Consider the following 23,444-nt stretch of genomic DNA (forward strand, 5'->3'; position numbering starts at 1 on the left):
GGCACGTCCCACTGGGAGGAGGCCCAGGGGACAGCCCAGGACACGCTGGAGGGACTATGTCTCTCGGCTGGCCTGGGAACGCCTTGGGCTCCCCCCCGAGGAGCTGGAGGAGGTGTCTGGGGAGAGGGACGTCTGGGCGTCTCTGCTGAGTCTGCTGCCCCCGCGACCCGGTCCCGGATAAAGCGGAAAACGACAAGTACAAGAACTTTATTTATCCCAAAGAGAATCTTAATGATGTTGTAACTCATATTATGCAGGCTGCTTCAAAACGTTGTTGCAGGTGTTGACAGCTGTGGGCAGGAAGGACCTACCACAGCAGTCTGTCCAACAGGGAACCTGAAGAAGCCTATGACTGAAGATACTCCATTTATGCATGACATTCAGACAAAAGGACCTCTAAATGGTGCAGCTTTCCCTGCCAATTTTGCATATTTCTGCTACCACATATTTTACTTCCACTCAACATTCCATTAATATACTTGGATAAAGAACTCTGTGAACAGCCAGCTTCTTCAGCAATCACCGCTGTCTGCTTGGAATCTGTAAAAGTGAGTTTTCCCTTGGACTATTTTGGCTACAACTGTATTAAAAATGCTTTCTTTTATTGGTCTTATGAAACATTGTAATTTATTGATAAACAGAATTTTGGGTTTACACTATAAATCATCAAATTAACATAAAGATTTGAAATGCATTCCTGTGTTTAACAAATGTATATAAAATAATATATATAGTACTCGTACTCGTCGTCTTCCGCTTATCCGGGACCGGGTCGCGGGGGCAGCAGACTCAGCAGAGACACTCAGACGTCCCTCTCCCCAGACACCTCCTCCAGCTTCACCGGGTGGAGCCCAAGGCGTTCCCAGGCCATCCGAGAGACATAGTCACTTCAGCATGTCCTGGGCCGTCCCCTGGGCCTCCGCCTGGTGGGACGTGCCTGGAACACCTCGCGAGGAAGGTGTCCAGGAGACATCCGGTATAGATACCTCAATTGGCTCCTCTCGATGTGGAGGAGCAGCGGCTCTACTCCGAGCCCCTCCCGGATGGCCGAGCTCCTCACCCTATCTCTAAGGGAGTGCCCGGCCACCCTACGGAGGAAGCTCATTTCAGCCGCTTGTATCCGTGATCTCGTTCTTTCGGTCATGACCCAAAGTTCATGGCCATAGGTGAGGGTAGGAACGTAGACCGACCAGTAAATTGAGAGCTTTGCTTTTCGGCTCAGCTCTCTCTTCACCACAATGGACCGGCACAGCGCCCCCATTACTGTGGCAGCTGCACCGATCTGTCTGTCGATCTCCCGCTCCATTCTTCCCTCACTTGTGAACAAGACCCCGAGATACTTAAACTCCTCCACTTGAGGCAGGAACTCCCCTCCAACCTGAAGAGGACAAGCCACCCTTTTCCGGTCGAGTACCATGGCCTCGGACTTGGAGGAGCTGATCCTCATCCCAGCCGCTTCACACTCGGCTGCGAACCACCCCAGCGCATGCTGTAGGTCTTGGCTAGAGGGGCCCAGCTGGACCACGTCATCTGCAAAAAGAAAAGACAAAATCCACTGATCCCCAAACCAGACCCCCTCCGGCCCTTGGCTGCGCCCAGAAATCCTGTCCATGAAAGTTATGAACAGGACCGGTGACAAAGGGCAGCCCTGCCGGAGTCCAACATGCACCGGGAACAGGTCTGACTTAGTGCCAGCAATGTGAACCAAACTCCTGCTCCGCTTGTACAGAGATATTGTATAGGTCCGACTTAGTGCCAAAATGCTGATATAAATTTACTTTTTACAGATATTCTAACTTACTGAGATACTCCTAAAACATGGATGGATCGTAGAGTTGTATTTACATACTTGGTATTCATTTTATAAGATTAAGACTAGGACTCAGTGTTGGCATAAATGCCTATTCTTTGTTGACTTGTACAGAGGACATAAAAGTCCTGATTGAGCCATCCTTAACCCCGACTGTTTTCCTTCTTTTTTGACAGTATAGAACTTTAACTAGGTCTTATAATAAAACATTAGACCAAGATGAAAGCTAAATCTCTGGCGAGAAATGTGAAAAACATTACAGACTGGATTAATGACAACAAAATAACAGTTTTTTGGTAGGTTTTTGTAATTACATTTAGATTTAACCCACACACAAACATAGGCAACAGGTGAATGTTTTTATGTTGTCAAATTGTTAATTTATTTAAACCAAGCAGTGTGACATAGTCACTTCTTTGAAGAATAAAGAAATGACATGAAAATGAAAATTTAATAAGCATTTACAATGTGCACCTGTCCGACAGACAGATGAAATGCAGGCTCAGACCTGTGAGCATGCATAAAAAAACCGACCAACTTTGTTCCTGGGTTGGACATATGCACAAATGTTAACATTTGCCATTTTATCCTAAACCATGATGTTAAACACAGGCAAACATGAAAGTTATCAGATTCTTTTTTTCAGTTAATTGAACCTTTGCAGTCAATGCTGAGGCCGTCTCATCAATCAGCATCTCATTCAGATGACTGGCTTGTTATGTGTAAGAGAGTCCGAGCCAAACTCCTCCCTCAGCAGCTTCAGCACGTTGTCCGAGTACTCGTCTCTTGGCCTACCCATCCCGCTCAGCTGCAGAGGCTGGAGGTCGGGGTGGGGTGGTGTGTAGGAAGAAGGGCAGTGGATCTCATTTAATGTAAACCAGAAGGTGTCCGGATCCACCTGGATTAAGTGTCGAAAAACGCTGTGAAGGAGGAAAAAAGATGTTCACTTTGGTTAATGTCAAGTGACAGAACAGCTAATGTTTTTCTACACCTTATATATAAAACAGTATTGTAGTGGACAATTGTTCTACAAATACTACTACTGGTGTAACTGATGGGATCACCTAGGTCGCAAAATGCTTCAAGTGTTCAGAGTTTTTTTTTTTACCTTCAAATTTACGGATTCCAATTTTCACAGAGGCAAAATTAATCACGTTTTCACAGCATTCCGTTTTACCATGTTCAGTATTTCACACCTTCAATTCATTTCAAGTTCATTTTTGTTACTCTGACCTCTCATATGATAATACATTACTAAAATAATATATCCGTTTTATACATTCAACTTCCAAACAGGCTTAATAACCTGGATGTAATTATCAACAACCTTAAGATCAGTAGGCCTATAGCTGAATTATTTATTCATGAACTCTGGAACATGAAAAGTGATGAAGCCTGTAGGGAAAGAGGGAATAGACAAATCAGATGATAGAGTGGTACAGTAAATACTACAGAAGGATCTTTTTTTCTGAAAACTGCCTGACATTTTTTTCTGAAAAGTGACTGAAAACAGTTCACGTTTGCCTTTTGTTTTGCAGAAGATGTGCAACAGAGATCAAGTTGTGGAGAGAAACAGCAGCAGTCTGGAAAAGTGTAAGGTACAGACCATATTGTATGACATTTGTGTGTGTTGGACCACTTGTTGCTGAATATTGGACTACTTGCACAGACACCAGGCCTCCTGCTGCTTTCGGCCATTTTGTATCCAGGACATAGCGGCTGATATGACACGCCCCAAGTCTGACGTCACAAGACGCTATATAGGAAGGCGGACATTTTTAAAACTCGCTTTTCAGCTGGCAATCTTGACAAGGTTACCACGCAACTGGAGCGTCCTTGGAAGTAAAAGAGATCCCACGTGGAGTCTTCATTTATTTCTCTCTCTCGTTGGCCAACGAACAATTCATAACTGAGGTTTCTGGACTAGGAAGGCCAGAAATTTCACTTTGTCGATCGAAGACGTGAGTTTAACACGTAACTAAAAACACGGAGTTCGAGGAAACAAACCACCATCGTGTTTCGCCCCTAGTCGACTGCTGATGGTGAGCTCCTATTTTTTCCTTTTCGTCAAGAAGACCAAAGGACGGGACTGACCGCTCTCTTGGAGTGTAACTGCGGACGCACACAACGCTTCAAACCCCCCCGTTTTCCCTCTCACTCGCTGACCCAGAAGGAGGCTTCACCAAGTAAAACCCATCTTTTATTTAACGGTCGATTAAACAGTGACATCTCCGGCAATAGTTATTAATTATTACGGAGTAGTTAACGGTTGTAATTGTCAAAGGCGTTGAGCCACAATTACAACACCAGAAACATCTCTGGTCTCGATTCATAGGTGAGGATTTTGGTTAAGAAGTTGATTTTGTCAGATTATGATTTGTAATTATAATTATTGATCAAGATTAATCAATCAATAATCATAAACCCAACATATGGCGTCCCTGGGTGGGCCTTAAAAAGACAGACATCAAATCGCTATGGCACAGAATGAACAGTTGGGATCTCCGTTAACTAGACGTGTTTTGTGAGACTTTTGAGTTTCGCACAGAACATTTGTGAATTAGGGGATATTTTGACTAGGTTGTGCTCAGTTCTACTGCAAAGGATAACATTATCTTTCAGAGGTGTTTGTTGTGGATGCAAGGTGAAAGTTGGTTTAACTTGTGGAAAGTTAAAGTTAATTTCCAGTCGCCAGCCTGCGGCTGCAGCTGTAAAAACCAGCGCTGATAAGCAGCAGACCTGCCCCAGTGTCCGCTGGGCGTAATTACAGTTGTGACCAACATTCTCCCAGTCAGTTAGAGAACAATACCTACATCTGGTGGCCATTTAATAGATTACAGATTGCAGCTGGATTTCCCAAACCGCAGACCTGCACTCAGTACCATCTGGCGGTCACTAGTGCGAATTGCATTTCCTACTTTGATTTCTTTTTTTAAATCACTCAATTCATTAACACAGGCAGATAATTCCATCACCTATGATCAAAAGGGCATAACTTAAAGTTGAAAGTTGAAGTTACAGATCATTCATTACCACTTTTGGATAAAATGTAAGCATTTTTGCTGGGTTTTTATTGTGTGAAGCATGTTTTGATCTGACTCATAAAACTAACTTAGTTGTCTAACAGGAAGGTAGGTGATTCATATTAGAGAACACTAACATTTATTTGAAGCTAAGAACAGCATGAATGTTTTAGTTTCGTTTTCCCATTTTTAAAATTTTATTTTGAATTTGGTTTTGGGTTATTTCAAAATTATTTCTCTTCTTCCCCTTTTAGTGCGTTTGCTTGATTAACCCAATTAAAGCATAGACTTGGGTTAGCCACACTTTGAACGGTCAAACCTGTGTGCCCATTTTAAGCAAACCCATACACCTGGAAGATACAGGTATGAATCAGACAGCGAGCTGAATAGCTTAGCCTGTTGTGTGCGGCTAAGTAATTTTAGCAATCCTTTAATCACTGAAAAGCTTAGCCTGTTGTGTGCAGCTAATTAATTTTAGCAATCCTTTAATCACTGAACAGCCTAGCATGTTGCATTGCTGCTAATTTATTTTAGTGGTGGTTCATAGATAAACAGTTTGTGTGTTTGCATTGTGCATTTTGGGCCAAAGATGGAGGGAATATCCCAGACTGCAGCTGGAGATGTGTGTAAGATGGAGGACCCCATAGGAATGCAGGCACAAGAGGTGATTGGGTCATTGATTCTGTTGTCCCCCGAGGAGCGTAAAGGCCTCAATGAGTATGGCATTGAGCAATGTGAAGCCAGGATTCAGGAGTTGCTCCAAGTCATTAAAAACCCACCGAAGGACAGACGGGTCTCAGATGTGTTAGGACAGCTGACCAACGCGTTAAACTGCAGTTCGAGCTGAATGACACTTTGCAGACAGTGGATGTCCTTAGAGGTGAAATAACAGAAGTTGGAAATAGATTGGAAGCAATAGAGGGTAGCCATGCCACCCCTCCCCCCCTGGAAGAATGGGGGGACGAACCGAAACCCACCTCACAGGTTGAAACCTTTGGAGATGAGCCACACCTGCGTAACCCTGAGAGAACCTGCAGGTCAGATCTGGAGGATGTAGAAGCTGCCCTCCAGAGATTACCTTTCCAGGCTCATAGGGTTCCCCATACATCCACCGAGGCAAGAACAGGTGTAAGTAGTCAGAATAGGTTCAGTGGTGCGGTGCCCCACCCCACTGCAATCAGCAGCCATGAACGGTACCTAGCTGGGGACCCAGCAGGTGTAAATAGTTCACGGTTCAGATGCGAGCAGCCGTCAAACGTGACTCGCAGTACGGTCCTCTACGATCCCTCACCTCCGCCAAGGCGACAGGAGTGCCGCCCCTGGGATTCAGGTGGTTCCTACCGCCCTCAACCGCTGCCCAGGACCCGAGTCCGGGAAGCACAGGGCCCACCGTTGTACCGGGAGCAGCCTCCACTGCCTCCTCTGAGGATGAGGCGTGATGCACTGATACCCCCTGAGTGCAGCCGGAGTGAACTCTCCGATGATGACTCAGATGGGCCGGGACCAATCCCTGAGAGTGGATTGCGCACCCGCCAGCTTGAGTCCCTTGCCAAAGACATAGAGCGTTTCGACCCTAATAATGCAGAATCAAACATTGATGATTATCTTAGGGAAGTTGAACACTGTCTTCTAGATTTGTACTGCCCATCAGCACGGGAAAAACTGAAGCTCATCTGGAAGACAACATCCAGGAGCGTCCATGTTTTCATGGAGAGCCTGACACCCGCAGTCCGAGACCGTTATTCAACCCTTTGCGAAGCTTTAAGGGAAGAATATTCTGTGTACACGGACCGGGCCTCCGCCACACTTGGTGCTTTCACTATCCAGCAGAAGAAAAGCGAAGCACCCAGGGAGTATTACCGGCGCTTGAGAGCCGTTTACTTCCAAGGATGCAATGCGCCCGGCATTGAGGAGGAACATGCTTTTAAATCCCTGTTCCTCCACAACCTTCATGAAAGTGTGCGATACGATGTTACTATGTATTGCAGAACCAAGGCCATGAGCATGCAAGAGATCCGCAAATATGCTCAGATGGCGTGGGAAACACGTGCTCGCCCGACCAAGGGATCGGAGAGCGAGGCTAGAGTTTTACAGGTCCAGACTGAAAGAACCAGCCTTGCGTTAGAAGGTCAGGAAATGCCTTCAACCAGAACCCATGTGAAGAACAGGTTCAGGGAACAACGTAGGTTTGGTCAGCTGGACTGGGGGAGTGGTACTGAATACCAACCACAGTCAAAGTTGCCGGACCACTTCCGGTCGAACAGACGACCTGACCATCACGTGAAGCCTAAAGGTAAACCTGATGGAAAAGGGTGGAACCGACACGCAGAAGGGATTATGGGGAAAGAGATGGAGGAGACCTTGCGTAAGATGGTGACAGAAGCGGTGCGTCGGGCCACCACGCCCCCACAACCCTTGAAACAGGAAGCCGACGCTCCAGTTAAACCAGACCCAAACTTCCCGTCAGCATGACTAGGCGTGGACCCAGTCTCCACAGCCATCAGAGTCTACCTGATCGGATGGGGAGACAAACCTGGGAAACTCCAAGAACCCCTTGGGACCTCTCCAGGAGAAACACCACAAACCATTGCTCCAAGGTTCTTAGGTAAACTGAACCATAGTGAACATATACTATACTATCTCACCAGTATAGGAGGACATGTCAAACCGAGGTTACATTTTAAAACAGGATCAGAGATCAGCCTGATGTTCTCGGTCTCGTTTGAGAAGGTGAGTAGAGCCATGCTCTCCCTCAGTAAACCACTTCAGGCTGAAGCTTGTGATGTAAGCATCACCAGCTGGGTGGAGATGGACATCACACTCAAAGACATGACTATGGTGCACCCCATCTATATGTGCACATTAAACAAAGAGCTGTTTCTTGGTGGCCAGGACCTGCTGGACAGGCTGGCCCCACTCATTGACTGCCACCTGAACCAACTCTGGGTCCAGGCGGAGGTGCAAAACCCACTGGGTTTAGCAGCAAACCACTCTTTGTGGCCAACCAGATCACCAGCTTAGAGGAGCCCGAAGAACCTCTCAGGCCCTCATCAGAGCCGGTCATGTGCACCTCTGAGACACAGCTGCACCCAACCATCCAGGAAACTCCTGCCAGATGCAGTCATGCATTGCTTGGCTCTTTAAAGAACCCAGGTGTGGACACTTACAACCCCAAAGTGGTGAAAGGTGTACACCTGGAAACCACTGCCAAAACCACTGGTAAATGGTTTACTGACCATGGTATCACTGTGTTCAATTGGCCTGCCAACTCTCCTGACCTGAACCCCATAGAGAATCTGTGGGATATTGTGAAGAGAACGTTGAGAGACTCAAGACCCAACACTCTGGATGAGCTAAAGGCCGCTATCGAAGCATCCTGGGCCTCCATAAGACCTCAGCAGTGCCACAGGCTGATTGCCTCCATGCCACGCCGCATTGAAGCAGTAATTTCTGCAAAAGGATTCCCGACCAAGTATTGAGTGCATAACTGTACATGATTATTTGAAGGTTGACGTTTTTTGTATTAAAAACACTTTTCTTTTATTGGTCGGATGAAATATGCTAATTTTGTGAGATAGGAATTTTGGGTTTTCATGAGCTGTATGCCAAAATCATCTGTATTAAGACAATGAAAGACCTTAAATATTTCAGTTAGTGTGCAATGAATCTAAAATATATGAATGTTAAATTTTCATCATGACATTATGGAAAATAATGAACTTTATCACAATATGCTAATATTTGGAGAAGGACCTGTATACACAAGCCTACCCACACTTACACCCACAGGGATTTAGATTCAGGTGTTAACAGATACACAGATGTTATATATTATGCTGCAGTTACCACTAAATACATCTTGGATTCATTAGTACCGGGGACTTTCGATAACAATGCTGTTGTTATATATGTTTCTGAAGTTGTATTCTCTTCACCCTTCTTTCTCTCCTCTACTCTTTTCTTCTCGCCCCACCTCTCTCTTTTTTGCTTCTTTTTTTCATTTTCGTTTCGGTCTGCGTTGCAATTGAAATAATCCCAAAGCAGTTTCTAATAAAGTTTCTTTTTTAAATATCAAGCGGAGCATTATAGCGTTATCCGTAATGCTCCACTTGTGAAAGTAAATCTGTTGGGCTTCTTCTTGGCACTCAGACAACAATTATGAGTACTACTCTGCCGGACAAGACACGGTAAAAAAAAACGACCCAAAAAAACCCCCAAAAATCAGGTGTGCAGCACCATTCGTCCTCTTTCCCGTGGCTCATCACCAGAGTTGCATTGGGGAGAAACGCGTGTGGATGTCTGATTTTGTTGGCCTAGTTAGACTAGTCCTCCTGTTCCTCCAAAATGGGTCATGTAAGAGGATGTGTTTAGACAGATAAAAATAGTTTAGGATAAAACAATCTAAATATTATTTATTTTATTTTATTGTGTTTTGCTTAGTTTGATGTGCTTAAAAGCCAAAAGATAAACTACTGGGGTGCCATTTGAGTGTTTGTTAACCACACAAATTGTTCTTAACTAGTTTTTAAACAAATCTGACCTCATTCCAATGCTTTTAAACAAAACTTGATTCTTAAACAAACATTCACACTAAACTATGATATCACTGCATCTTTTTTATCAGTTATGGTTTATTTCTTTGCTCCCTTTTGTAATTATCAGTTTTCCTCATTCTTCTCATGTTTAGTTAGAAGGGTAGTTGAGTGTTACTAGTCTAGTAGAAGAGTTTGTTAATTGAAGTATTTTAACTTGAAGTTGAACTATTTTTGTTAATAAATTCTTATATTTTGGAGAGAAGTTGTGTGTTTATTCTGTATGTGTGCAGGGCTTGCTGTTTTGATTGTCATTGCTCAAATTTCCTCCTTCACCTATTGTCCTAAAATCCTACTGTTCTACACATACCGTGTATCTCAAAGAATTGCTAATTTTTTTGATTAATGATTCAAGATTCTCTTTTGTCATTACGACACCAAAATGAAATTTAGCTGTGATCCAGCTCAAACGATACACATGTAAGTTATAGACGCTTACAAAATTTAAAAACTCCTATAGAAAAAGAGAATATATGTACATAGAATGTGGCATGTAGTATTTTGTATATACATAAAGAGCAGCTTGTGCATAAACAGTCTGAGATGGGCTGGTGGTTTGTTTGATTGTCAGAAGAGATGTTTAGTGTCTGCCTGCAGGGGGACAATTGCCTTCACTGCTTTAGGAAAGAAACTGTTACTGAGTCTCTTTGTTTTGATGTGATGTTCCTAAATCGTTTTCCTAAGGGAAGAGGGAAGTGGTGTCGTCCACATACTTCACAACCACGTTTGTTTTGCGCATTGCAGAGCAGTCGTGTGTAAATAGGGTGAAGAGGGGAGGGCTGAGAACGCAACCCTGCGGAGTGCCGGTGTTGAGGATCAGTGGGGCAGATGTGAGTTTCCCTATCCTCACCACCTGGGGCCTGTTGGTGAGAAAGTCGCTGATCCTGGAGCAAAGTGGTGCAGATAAACCAAGGTTGTGGAGCTTCATGGCCAGCATGTCAGGAAGAACGGTGTTGAAGGCGAGCTGAAGTCCACAAATAGCATCCTAACATAGGTGTAAGGTTGCAGCAGATGAGTCAGAGCCGTGTGAAATGCTAGTGAGACAGCATCTTCTGTGAAGCGATTCTCCCTGTAGGCGAACTGCAGGCTGTCCAGGCCAGCAGTGATAGCGTCCTTGATGTACTTCAGGAGGATCCTTTCAAAGCACTTCATGATGACCGGGGTCAGAGCAACAGGACAGTAATCACTAAGGCAAGTGATGGTTGATTTTTCAGGCACAGGCACAATAGTGGAGGACTTCAGGTAGCAGGGACCATGAAAAGCTGCAGGGAGAGGTTGAAGATGTCCAAAAAAAACCATGCAGGTTTGTCAGCACGTGATTTTAGTGTCTGACCCGACACCATGTCAGGACCTGCAGCTTCGTTGATGTTGATCTTCCTCATAATGGAGGTCACCTGCAGCTGCAGGATGGGAGGCTGGTGCTACACCTCCAGCTGAAGTAGATGTTTAGTCCTTCTGCTGCTTGGAGTGTCAAAGGGTGCAAAGAAGATGTTTAAGATGTCAAGGAGAGCTAGGCCATGGATGAGCTGCTGGTCACTCTGCTTATAGGCTGTGATGGACCTGATGCCTCTCAACATACTGCGTGGGTTGTCGTTGAAGTGCTCCTTGATTCAAAGGCATTCCTACGTATTCTTAATACAATCTGCGATTCATAAAGCTGTATCTGGACCACAAATTGTCTACCCTCAGTTCCTCCATCAGTCTGTAGTATTGACCATATTCTAGCCGCCTAGCTGGTGTTAGCCGCGGTCTAACCCACCACTGTTTGACACTTCTCCTTCCTCTTTGCAGCAGTCTTCTTCTAGCTATCAGCAGCCAGTAATCCAGTTCCAGAGCCAGTAGCACAGCTGGTCTACACTAAACATCAATTTTGGAACTGATGCCCAAGCACGGATGAGGACCTTGTTATTATATTTTAATGGAAAATCCCACGAATTGTGAAAAATAGTAACGAATCCACATTTAATCGTACCTGATTCTTAGATGCATTCTGCCTATTGTTAATCAAGCCAAATCTCACAATTTATCTTTATCTATCGTACCTGTCATAACTGAATCTTACAGCGTTACAAACTGGACCAGAACATTAGCTAAATTCCAAGAATCCACACGAATCCTATTGTCCTGGGATTAACAGGACAATAGCCGACAGACCGAAAGTTGTTTGGCTAATGGTTCCTCGTTGTTAATCTGATTAAAAATTCAATATTCTAAATTTATTAGCAGTTTGTTAATAATTAATTGCTAATTATTAAAAGTTAAACCAATCAATGATGCCCAACAGTGGTACTCTGATTTGTTAGTCTGACTGAAAATTTAAAATTCTAACTTTGTGAATAATTGTTATTTCAATATAATAATTAATAGTTGCTTAAGGCCAAACCAAACCAATTGTTGCACAACATCCTGCAGAATGAACATCCATTATATTCCTCATCTGCAGAGGGTTTTAAGGAAGTCTTACCTCAGACAAGCCTCTTGTAGTCTGATGGGCTGTCTGCAGCTCAGGTAGGGCAGGCAGGCTTCACAAACAGCATCAAGGTCTGCCTCGCCTAAGAAAACCAAACGCACAACCACCATTGTTATAATCAAAATGGAAACACAAACAGAACATCTACATCATGAAACCTGGGACATATTCCCAGAGCTCAGATTAAACCACCTCAGTTCTCAGAATATTGGTGAAACATGGCAGAAGGATAAAAAGGAAGATGAAAAAGCTTTCAAGCTTGGACTTTACCTTTGCTAACTCCTAATGAGCTCAGAAAAACTGCTGAGGTGGCTGAGGAAAAATCTCTCCTCGGGCTGGATTTCACATTTCCACCCTTCCACATTTAAGGGAAAAAGTTACTGTTTTTCTCTTTCCTTTCCTTCCATCTTAGTTTTTTCTACTTTTGCACTTTGATGTGCTCAGACACACCTGCCTCTGCTCCCTTATCTGTCATTTCGCTGTATATCATAACATTGCCGGCTTCTGCTTGCTCTCTCCCTCCACTTGACTTCTCTCCACTCTTTAATCTCCCTTTACCCAATTTCCCTCAGTCTCTATACCTCTCTCTCTCTCTCTTTCCATCCTTCCCAGCAGACATTTAGCAATTCCCTAAGCTGCAAACTGGGCTGCCTTTCAAGCCTCATTTCAAAACATGTCTGTCTCCTTCTCTGCTTACTCTATTTACCAATTCAGCCCACACTTGGTTGGCACAGGCCTGCTCGCAGCGAGACGAGAATAAAAGCAGCAGAGCACATTTCAGAGTTAAATGGGATTATTTAGCAACTGCTTTTATCCCCTTTCTTCTTTCCCTCTCTGCTTCTGCACTCAGCCTGTATTCTTTTATGGAATCAAGGTGTCTGCAGGGCAGCTCAGAGGTGAGCAACACCAAAAAGGTGAAGGCTAGCTGCTCTTAGATTGCGAGGAAATGCATCTGAAGGTAGAGCTGGGGTTGAAATGTACCAGTGACTTCAGTCAATCAGTGTTTCTGTCTTTCTCTCACTGTGACTAAGACTTGGTAATTGGCTGGCTGCACGTATCCCAGAGGTGAGCAATAGCCAAATCGGTATTCACGCAAGTAAGGCTTCAGCTACTGACTGTTTCTCTTCTGCTCTTTCACATCCTCTTCATCTCTAACACCAAATCTCTTATTATCCCTATTTGACAGAAAGGAGAACGGAATTACGTTCTAAGCAGAAAAGCCAAGTACAGCAAGCAAGGCCTTTTCTTTCTTCAGGCTGATAAGACAGATGTTTACATGGTTTCAGTTAAAAAAAGGTTTACAATGCTCCCCAATGGGTATGCAATAGGTAGAGGCTGCTTTTTTCACATAATACTGATTTCTATTTAGCTTCCAAATTAAAACATGGATCTGGGATGAATTTCAAAATCATCATGATATGAGCTCTGAAGTGTATGGAGGACCAAAGGAGACAAAATTGCATAAATACATAATGAAATAAATGTGAATTACCCATTTAATAAATAGGTGTACAATGAAATAAATAAATGTACCATTAAATAATTAATGTACCATTACATTATTAAATGCACACTTAATGTCTCATTAAATAATTAAATACAACTTTTAAAAGATGAAGTTAAAAAAATTAAAAATCTTTTTTTTTTAAATCATTTAAAAATACATTTAATTATTTCACTCTGTACAGAGTGAAATAATTAACCGGGGTCACCGGCTGAAATGTTTGGGAACCCCTGACATAAGCAACCAGTGTTCAATAGTGTTCACAGTTCATTTTATTGATAGGCTATAAATGCTATAAATAGTTCACTCTGAACTTGCAAATATTTTGACTGATATGTCCATATAATTTGGCTTTAAATGTGGAACCTGCAAAACACAGAGACAGAAAAAAGAAAAAAAGTACGGTCGGATGGACTGACTCCCATATTCATTGACATACTGGGTCCAACAATTACCCTAAGCATCCAACTACCACTTCTGCTTCACTGCTGTTGGGATGGTTCATCTCCAAACCTCACAAGACTTGCTTCACAGCTAAATGGGAACTGCAAGCCATCTTAACATGGACTTCACAGAGCAGTCCAACAGATCAAAGACACTGAAAGGTGCTCTATCTTTTCTATGTTGATTTACCAGCGTATGGATTCAGGGAGGGATTGGTGATTTAAGGAAGCAGAAAGTCAGGGCTGTTTTTGGACCAGTAGACTACAGTTCAGAAAATGCTTGTAAGACAATGTAAAGAGGCAAAAGCGGATTTTCTCTTTTAGCATTTAAATACAAGCTTTTTGATTTAAATTTAGTAGAGAACTTAATTGCTAAAATAAATCTACAATTTGGAAAAACAAATTCCACTGCAGTGGTCAGTGCCACAGGCTGCTAACTCATCATCTGTCAGCGATGAGTTTCAGACACAGGGTGCAACATTCCTAATGTCACCATCACCCATTTCACCTCCCCACTGCGGAGGGGAGCAGCCTGAAACATCCACAACTCAACTGCAAACCTCCACTTTCAAACTGGAGTCCAAAAAGAAGACTTTCCCTTTGAACATTTCACTTCTGTTAAGTTACAACCACAAACTTCGATGTAGTTTTGGGATTTTATGTGATGGTTTGTTAAAGAAGAAAATGCACCATAAAGACCAAAGAACACATCAGACATGTTGGGAGAAAGTTTCAACGAGGATTAGGTTATAAAACCATATCCAGAACTTTAAAAATCCCACATAACATTCTTCAGTCAGGACAGCATTAATCAGAGAAACAGCCAAGTTGCACATAGTAACTCTGGAAGAGCTGTAGAGATCCATGGCTCAGGTGGGAGAATCTGTTGACACTATCAGTCGTTCACTCCACAAATTGGACCTTATGCAATAGTGGCAAGAAGAAAGCCATTGTTAAAAAAAAAGTAGAATAAGTGTTGGTTACAGTTTTCCACAAAAACATTTAAGACACAGCAGACATATGGAAGAAGGTGATCAGGTCAGCTGACATCTACTGGACCTTTTGGCCTACATGCAAACCGTTATGTGTGTTTGGATAACTAACACGGGTCATCACTTTGAAACGACCTGTCTCATGATGAAAAATGGTGGTGGCAGGACCATGAACTGGTGACACGGAAACTGGGTAGAGCTGATAGGAAGATGGATGGAGCCAAATGCAGGGCTTAAAGGTTCAATATCCAGCAGGATGATGGCCCTGAAAAATAAATCTAATGGTTTAGATCATAGCATATTGATGTGTTTGAAATGTCCAGCCAAAGTTCAGACTTAAATCCAATCAAGAATTTGCGACCAGATTTAAAAGCTCTCTAACCATTCTGGCTAAGATTTCAATCTTTAGATGTTTAAAGCTGATAGAGCTGTGCCCCAAAGGTTGAGGCTGCAAATGGATTGTCAAGTAAACCCATCCAAGAATCTGGGCGAGTTTCACAAAGAGGGGACTAAGGCTGGAGTCAAAAGCCACTACGCGCAGACAAACCCTTCACATGGGCTCACCTGGGCTAAGGAGAAAAAGAACTGGACTACTGCTTAGTGATCCAAATGATCTTTTCAGGTGAAAGTAAAGTTTGCATTTCATTTGGAAATCAAGGTCCCAGAGTCTGGAGGAGGAGTGGAGAGGCACAGAGTGCACATTGCTTAAGTCCAGTGTGAAGTTTCCACAGACTGATGATTTGGGAGCCATGTCATCTGCTGGTGTTGGTCCACTGTGTTTTCTCAAGTCCACAGTCACCATAGCCTCATTACCAGGAACGTTTTGACCACTTCATGCTTCCCCCTGCTGACAAGCTTTATGGAGATGCTGATTTCATTTCCAGCAGAACGTGCCACCTGCCCGCACTGCCAAAGGCACTAAAAGCTGGTTAAGTGACCATGGTGTTCCTGTGCTCGACTGGCCAGCAAACTGGCCTGACCAGAATCCCATAGGGAATCTATGGAGGACTGTCAAGAGGAAGATGAGACACCAGACCCAACAATGAAGATGACCTAAAGTTTTAAAGTAACCTGGGCTTCCATCACACCTCAGCAGATCCTCCATGCCATGGGCTGATGCAGTTATTTATACAAAAGGAGCCCCAACCACGGGAGTGCATAGAAATTAATATACTTTTCAGAAGCCTGACAGTTCTATTTAAAATATTTTTCATTGATCTTTTATAATATTTTAATTTTCTGAAACGCTGAATTTTGGGATTTCATTACCTGTAAGCCATAACCATCAAAACGAAGACTCTTTATAATTGATGAGTTTCACTTTCTAAAATGAGTGACAAACATATTCAACTTTTCACAATTTTCTAGTTTTTGAGATGTACCTATATGCAGAACTTTGTATTTGCCAATCAGACAAAAAAACAAACCCAATAAAAACGTATATGGTTGTAATGTGACAAAATGTGGAAAAGGTCAAGTCCTATGAGTATTGTTGCACCGTACTGTACATTTAAATACATTTCAAAAGCTTGTAATTCTGTATAGATGAAAATGGGCACCATGTTATTATAAATACTAAATTAATAAGAGCTTTCTGTTCTAGGTGATTTGCATGCAATTTCGTCCTAAAATCCTCTAACAAGAATGCAAACATAATGACAATAAAACAGAAGCAAGAAGTCTAACTTCTGTTAAGAGGCTTATGTTAAAATATAAAAGTCTGTAATAGGGAGAACACTATCTGGTTAATAAAACAACAAATATAAAAAGTCAGCTAATACTTACAAAACTGGCAACTTTCAGAGCATTGTTTTTTTTCAGTTTATATCCTCAACGTTGAGCCTAAATTTGGAGGACGAAGACAGCCGTAGAAGTAAAATAGGCCTACTTCCATCAGCGTTTTGGTTTGCTAATTGCACATTTATCTGCGTTGCTTGCTTTATCGTTGTGTAATGGAGCTTGAGAGAGGGCTGACTGCTTTGCAGAGGTTACTGTGTGTGCAGCTGAGGACTCGGTGGCATCCTGTTGGCTCAGCTGGCTGGGCATTGAATCTTGAAAGTCATCTTTAAAATATGCTGAACCCAAGTGATGCCACAGCCTCAAGGCTTTTTCCACTGATGATTTTCCATTATGGTTTATGCATGAGAGCAAATTCAATTTATAATTACATTTTTTTGATAAAACAACATACCAATCTAAAAATCGGAGGGGATGCCGACTCTGATGGAAAGCACCACCTCCTTCACAACACCTGTAATCCTGATTATATTAACACACGTGCTCAAGGCTAACCCTTCTGGGTTAATTTTAAAAGAGGAAAATACTTAAGTCATAACTTATGTTAAATAATAGCACAGATAGAAAAACACAAGTTAGGACTCCAGTTGTCACTGTTATACACCACTGCCATCTGGTGGCAGAGGAATAAAAGTACACAGATCCAAATTGACAATAATGTTCTACAACTTTTTAAATTGTACTGCATGAGCGAGAATTACAAATAAATATTTGAAATTAGGTTTAAAATAAGGCAAGAATTGGCTCATAAAAAAATGTAACAACTATTATGCTGATTCCCTTAGATTATTAGACCCAAACAGGAGGAGATATCCATGAGCCTTCATAAATATCCAGCCATCAAGTTTTGAATATTTAACTAATTTTTAATCAGGCCAATTATTTTAAGATCTTCCTTGCTGAAGATGTCAATAAAAACAAATAACAAAAGGTATAAAGAGCTCATCTACATTACATTAGTTCCACAAAAGCACTTCTGATAAGAGTGTTGGCTCTGTTGTGTTTTGTGAACCCTTTGCAGGTTTTTTTTTTGTGGTTCTCTTACTCAGATTCAGCCTCTGACACAATGAACCCAACCCCTGCAGCACAGCCAGCTGAAGTTTGTAGGCCAGGGTGTGGGTGTAGACCGGTCCGGCCTTGGCGCTGACGGGAGCCTGCCGTGCCAGTGAGGAGCTCAGCTTGGGGAGGACCTCCTTAGAAACCCTCCTCCTCAGGAAGTCTCCACAGGTTTCGCCCAGCGTACACAGCACCTAATGTGCAATATGGAGAAATTCAAAGGGTTGTCATTAAGTGCAAATCTGTTTAAAAACTATGAATAGAAAAGCTAGGAAAGACTACGTAAAGACAGGCGCTAACGCTCAAAACATGCTATGGCCAAATGCCTAAGGATTTTTCCCTTTTACTTGTTAACATATTTCAAAAACTTTAAAGTTTTAAGCATACCCAGAGCACAGCTTCCACAAAGTCTAAAGTTGCATTTTTCAGTTTTATTAAAAATGATCCAAACTTGATTCTTTGTCCACAATCCATGTCATAAAGACAAGATCATCAGGTAGTCAGAGTAAAGATAAGTTGAGTAATCCTACCCTGAAGGCTCTGAGGACTGCTAATGGATCATCGGTGAGTCTCTGAAGCAGGGCCGGCCAGCAGCAATGAGCCATGGGCAGCAGCTCATCTTCCCTTTCACTCAGCACATACACACACTGCTCCAGCACATCCAGCACCTTTGGACAGGGACAGAGAATACAGCCAACGATTAGAAATCTTATGACTACAGAGGCAGGTTTTAGGTGATGGGAAACAATCCCTGAATACTACATTTAGATGGCTTTTGGTTTTCTAACTAAAGGTGGCTTCCCTGACATCTTGTTTTTATTTAGTACTATGGGGTAGGAGGGCATTCATCAAGCCCTGCTGAGCTTTCAGCTATACGGGTCCTTCTCAAAATATTAGCATATTGTGATAAAGTTCATTATTTTCCATAATGTAATGATGAAAATTTAACATTCATATATTTTAGATTCATTGCACACTAACTGAAATATTTCAGGTCTTTTATTGTCTTAATACGGATGATTTTGGCATACAGCTCATGAAAACCCAAAATTCCTATCTCACAAAATTAGCATATCATTAAAAGGGTCTCTAAACGAGCTATGAACCTAATCATCTGAATCAACGAGTTAACTCTAAACACCTGCAAAAGATTCCTGAGGCCTTTAAAACTCCCAGCCTGGTTCATCACTCAAAACCCCAATCATGGGTAAGACTGCCGACCTGACTGCTGTCCAGAAGGCCACTATTGACACCCTCAAGCAAGAGGGTAAGACACAGAAAGAAATTTCTGAATGAATAGGCTGTTCCCAGAGTGCTGTATCAAGGCACCTCAGTGGGAAGTCTGTGGGAAGGAAAAAGTGTGGCAGAAAACGCTGCACAACGAGAAGAGATGACCGGACCCTGAGGAAGATTGTGGAGAAGGGCCGATTCCAGACCTTGGGGGACCTGCGGAAGCAGTGGACTGAGTCTGGAGTAGAAACATCCAGAGCCACCGTGCACAGGCGTGTGCAGGAAATGGGCTACAGGTGCCGCATTCCCCAGGTCAAGCCACTTTTGAACCAGAAACAGCGGCAGAAGCGCCAGACCTGGGCTACAGAGAAGCAGCACTGGACTGTTGCTCAGTGGTCCAAAGTACTTTTTTCGGATGAAAGCAAATTCTGCATGTCATTCGGAAATCAAGGTGCCAGAGTCTGGAGGAAGACTGGGGAGAAGGAAATGCCAAAATGCCAGAAGTCCAGTGTCAAGTACCCACAGTCAGTGATGGTCTGGGGTACCGTGTCAGCTGCTGGTGTTGGTCCACTGTGTTTTATCAAGGGCAGGGTCAATGCAGCAAGCTATCAGGAGATTTTGGAGCACTTCATGCTTCCATCTGCTGAAAAGCTTTATGGAGATGAAGATTAAATTTTTCAGCACGACCTGGCACCTGCTCACAGTGTCAAAACCACTGGTAAATGGTTTACTGACCATAGTATCACTGTGCTCAATTGGCCTGCCAACTCTCCTGACCCGAACCCCATAGAGAATCTGTGGGATATTGTGAAGAGAACGTTGAGAGACTCAAGACCCAACACTCTGGATGAGCTAAAGGCCGCTATTGAAGCATCCTGGACCTCCATAAGACCTCAGCAGTGCCACAGGCTGATTGCCTCCATGCCACGCCGCATTGAAGCAGTCATTTCTGCCAAAGGATTCCCGACCAAGTATTGAGTGCATAACTGTACATGATTATTTGAAGGTTGACGTTTTTTGTATTAAAAACACTTTTCTTTTATTGGTCGGATGAAATATGCTAATTTTGTGAGATAGGAATTTTGGGTTTTCATGAGCTGTATGCCACAATCATCTGTATTAAGACAATAAAAGACCTGAAATATTTCAGTTAGTGTGCAATGAATCTAAAATATATGAATGTTAAATTTTCATCATGACATTATGGAAAATAATGAACTTTATCACAATATGCTAATATTTTGAGAAGGACCTGTATTACTGACAACCTGGATTAATACCTCTATCGTTAGGTAACCATCTATGAAATGTCCAGTTGGATTACTCATCATGATAGTATTTAGTACAGACAGTGAAACCTATTGTTTTTATGGAGAAACACTGATTAAAATCTTCATACACAAAAGTGTATTGCAAAAGTAAATACGTTTTAATATCATCTTTGACTGCACAGCTACAAACCTTTTAGGCTATGTTTCTATTAGTCTTACCTATCTAAAAGCTGATATTATTGCCAACAGCAGCCATAGTTGCTTTTTTGCAAAGCAGCTCCAGCTCAGTCAGATTTCAACCCTCCTTGTGCAGCCTGTCTGTTTCTGTCGATGGTCATGTCTTGGTACGTTTGCAGCGGTGCCATGCTCTTTCTATTTACAGATGATGCATTGAACACCGATTCATCAGATGACCAAACCTTGGGAAATTGTTTTATAACCTAACTATGCTTTAAACTGCACCATAACTTTCTCCCTGACCCGTCTGCGGTGTTCTTTGGTCTTATTGATGCGATTTGTTCACTATTGTTTTCTGACAGACATCTGAGGCCGAGCAGCTGGATTCATACTAAGATTAGATTTCACACAGGTGGACTCTATCCTCTAATTTTAGGGGTATCAGAGTAAAGCATGTATCATTTTCCTTCCACATTAGAATCATGCACTAATTTGGTCTGTCCCATTTTATGGTTGCAACAAGGCAAAAATAGGAATAATTTTGGGGGTTATAAAAACCTTTGTCTGGCACTTTAGGTGTTGTCTAGATTCTTGTGCCTCTGTACCCATGAATAATTCAAATAATAAGCTTAAAAAGAATTTTGCAGAAATTGGGGCCTTTTTAGAGTGCCTGAAGTGTCAGTGGGAAGTTTCTAAGATCCTTTCCAGGAGAGCTACTATCCTGCAACTTTTCTATGCAGCCCTTTTCCAACACACATTAATCAAAGGGCTGAATTCCCTCATCAGCATCCAGTCACCCAGCTCTGCAGAAGTCTGGTATCAAACCGTTCATTTGATTCAGGTATGTAAAAGATGCAGAATAGAAGCTCTCTAGGACTAGACCCGGGCACCCCTGAGTTAAACCATGTTTCTCTTCTAAGACCTCATAATTGTGCAGAAACATGATGGGCCGCCAACACTGTGTGAAAAAAAAAAAAAAGAAATTATTTTATTAAAATATTTTTTCATAATGGCAGTTTTATGGTTATCAAGATAAAAACCAAATATAACTATGAAAATGATTCCTGGTCAATTATTATTTAACGCATCACCTTGAGTCGGAGCCTGAGGCTGGGGTCGGACAGCAGGTGAATGCAACGCTCCATGATGTCTTTAGTAATGCTGAGGTGTGAGGGAAGTTCTGCTTTCACTTCAGGACCACCAGCATCATCAGCATCCTCACACTCTGGAGGAGGGGGGACCTCTGGGAAGACAGTTAACATGCACTGTAATTAGTTTCCTGGTGGAGTCCTGTCTCTGTAACCCATATGAACCAATTTTGTAGAACCTCAAACCTACTCTGGAAAACATAAATCCCACAGCTGTATTTTCCTGAGACAGAATCTATAATTTTTACCAAGGTCCTCAGTCTCATCCTCTTCAATCCCAGTTCCCTCTGCCAACTCCTTCTGCTTGTGGTAATCCAACAGGAACTGGCAAATGTCAAAATCTTCCTGTTTAGCAGAAGTCCTAAAACTGAGAGACTTACTGGTCCTACAGCATGATGGAGGGAACCACCTGGCTAAAAGGGAAAAGACCAATATGACATGCATGACAACAATTCAACAAAAGATTAGTTATTTAAAAGTTTACCCTGAGAAATGGGTTGTATGATATCCTTACCCAGTGCCTTCATGAGCGCGTGAAGTACAGAGCAAAAAAGAGCAGCTGAGTGGTCATAGCTGAGATCCAAAGCCATCAGCACATCCTGCACTATGTCCCTGATCAGAGGCAGCAGGCTACAGTCAGAGTGAGCCAGCATCACCGTTAATACCCTCGGAGCCTGGTCAGCAGGATGGGAAAAAGACGCCACAAGATTAGAAAGCCCTGAACAGATGTGCTCAGCCATTATTTTCCTCTCTATCTGTACCTGAGGATGTTGACTGAGCCTCTGCAGGTTCACTGAAATGTCATTCAGTAGGTAGTCTGAGTTGTCGTTGATCAGGTCCTTCAGGGAGGAGTAGCCACAGGCCTTGCTGATGTCCATCATGGTGCTCAGCGCCGCCTGGCTGACGAGCAGTGTGTCCTCTCCGGCTTTCTCCAGGACAGGATAGAGTGACGTCATCAGCAGTGGGCGGAAGTCACGCCGCAGCGCCTGGGCGAAACAGGCGACGCCCTCAAGCTGGATGCACAGCTGCCAGATGTTGCTATTGAGCTGAAGGAGCGTGGAAATTGATGATGGGGTTGCAGGGGAGGTGGATGAAGAAGGAATCACTTGCAGAGAGTTTGCAGTACTGCTGATGATTTCACCGCTGGATATAGACTGGAGTCTGAAAGGACTCAGCAGCTAAAGAAAAAATAAAAGAAAAACCAAAATGTTAATATTAAGCAACATGAACAGTTGGATTTCCAGTTTTGATAAAAACAATAATTTACCTAAGACAGGATACAAAACTTTCAGTAAGGAAAATTAAGTTAATAAAATAACAACTGTAGGTATATATACAAAGCTGAAAACAAAGGTTCATCTTTTATTACTGCAATTTTGATGCCAGTAAACTCTGAATTAATAAAGTCAAACACGCTAGTAGGATAGTATAGATCCTGCAGAGGCTTGGTTGTTAGCCAATATTTCATTCAGCTCTGTTGGAGCAGCGATTCATCTAAAAGCTACAGGACAGCAGCGTTTGAGGACGACCTTTTTATGGAATGTATTTTGCATGTAAACACCTACTGAGTGTTAAAAAGGCTCAGTGGTTCCCCTGTCGTTATATTGGAGTCTGTTAACAACACCCTCTGCCCCCCCAGACGGTCAAGTTAATTGTATCAAATTTATTTCCAAATAACGTAGATCACAACAGAAGTCATAGAAGGTTACCTTTCCTATATAAAACAGACCTATACATTATCCTTTCATGAAACAAACAAAATGATCTTGTTATTTATATTATTTTCACAACAGTATGTTATTTTGTGCTCTCCACACACACACACACACACACACACACACTCTTGTTTTGCTATATGTAGTGAGGACCATGTGTTGACTCCCATTGATTTTCAGTCCTTTTCAACCCTTTCTATGCCCTAACCTTGACAA

At 42.6% G+C, this 23,444-nt stretch overlaps 1 protein-coding gene across 1 annotated transcript in view; it reads right to left on the reverse strand.

The window, feature by feature from the left end:
* Positions 1–2,165: 2,165 nt before the first annotated feature.
* The window catches only part of tti1 (TELO2 interacting protein 1), a 28,203-nt gene continuing 6,924 nt past the window's right edge, over positions 2,166–23,444 (reverse strand). Inside the window, exons 7-14 of the mRNA XM_047371899.1 lie at positions 22,275–22,691; positions 22,028–22,187; positions 21,762–21,926; positions 21,457–21,608; positions 18,218–18,355; positions 17,677–17,881; positions 11,890–11,977; positions 2,166–2,730 (exon numbers count right to left, since the gene is read on the reverse strand). Coding sequence (XP_047227855.1) covers positions 2,511–2,730; positions 11,890–11,977; positions 17,677–17,881; positions 18,218–18,355; positions 21,457–21,608; positions 21,762–21,926; positions 22,028–22,187; positions 22,275–22,691 — 1,545 coding nt within the window. The 3' untranslated portion in view covers positions 2,166–2,510. The remainder of the gene's footprint in view (positions 2,731–11,889; positions 11,978–17,676; positions 17,882–18,217; positions 18,356–21,456; positions 21,609–21,761; positions 21,927–22,027; positions 22,188–22,274; positions 22,692–23,444) is intronic.

This window comes from Girardinichthys multiradiatus, chromosome 1, assembly GCF_021462225.1.
Source record: "Girardinichthys multiradiatus isolate DD_20200921_A chromosome 1, DD_fGirMul_XY1, whole genome shotgun sequence".
Taxonomy (NCBI): Eukaryota; Metazoa; Chordata; class Actinopteri; order Cyprinodontiformes; family Goodeidae; genus Girardinichthys; species Girardinichthys multiradiatus.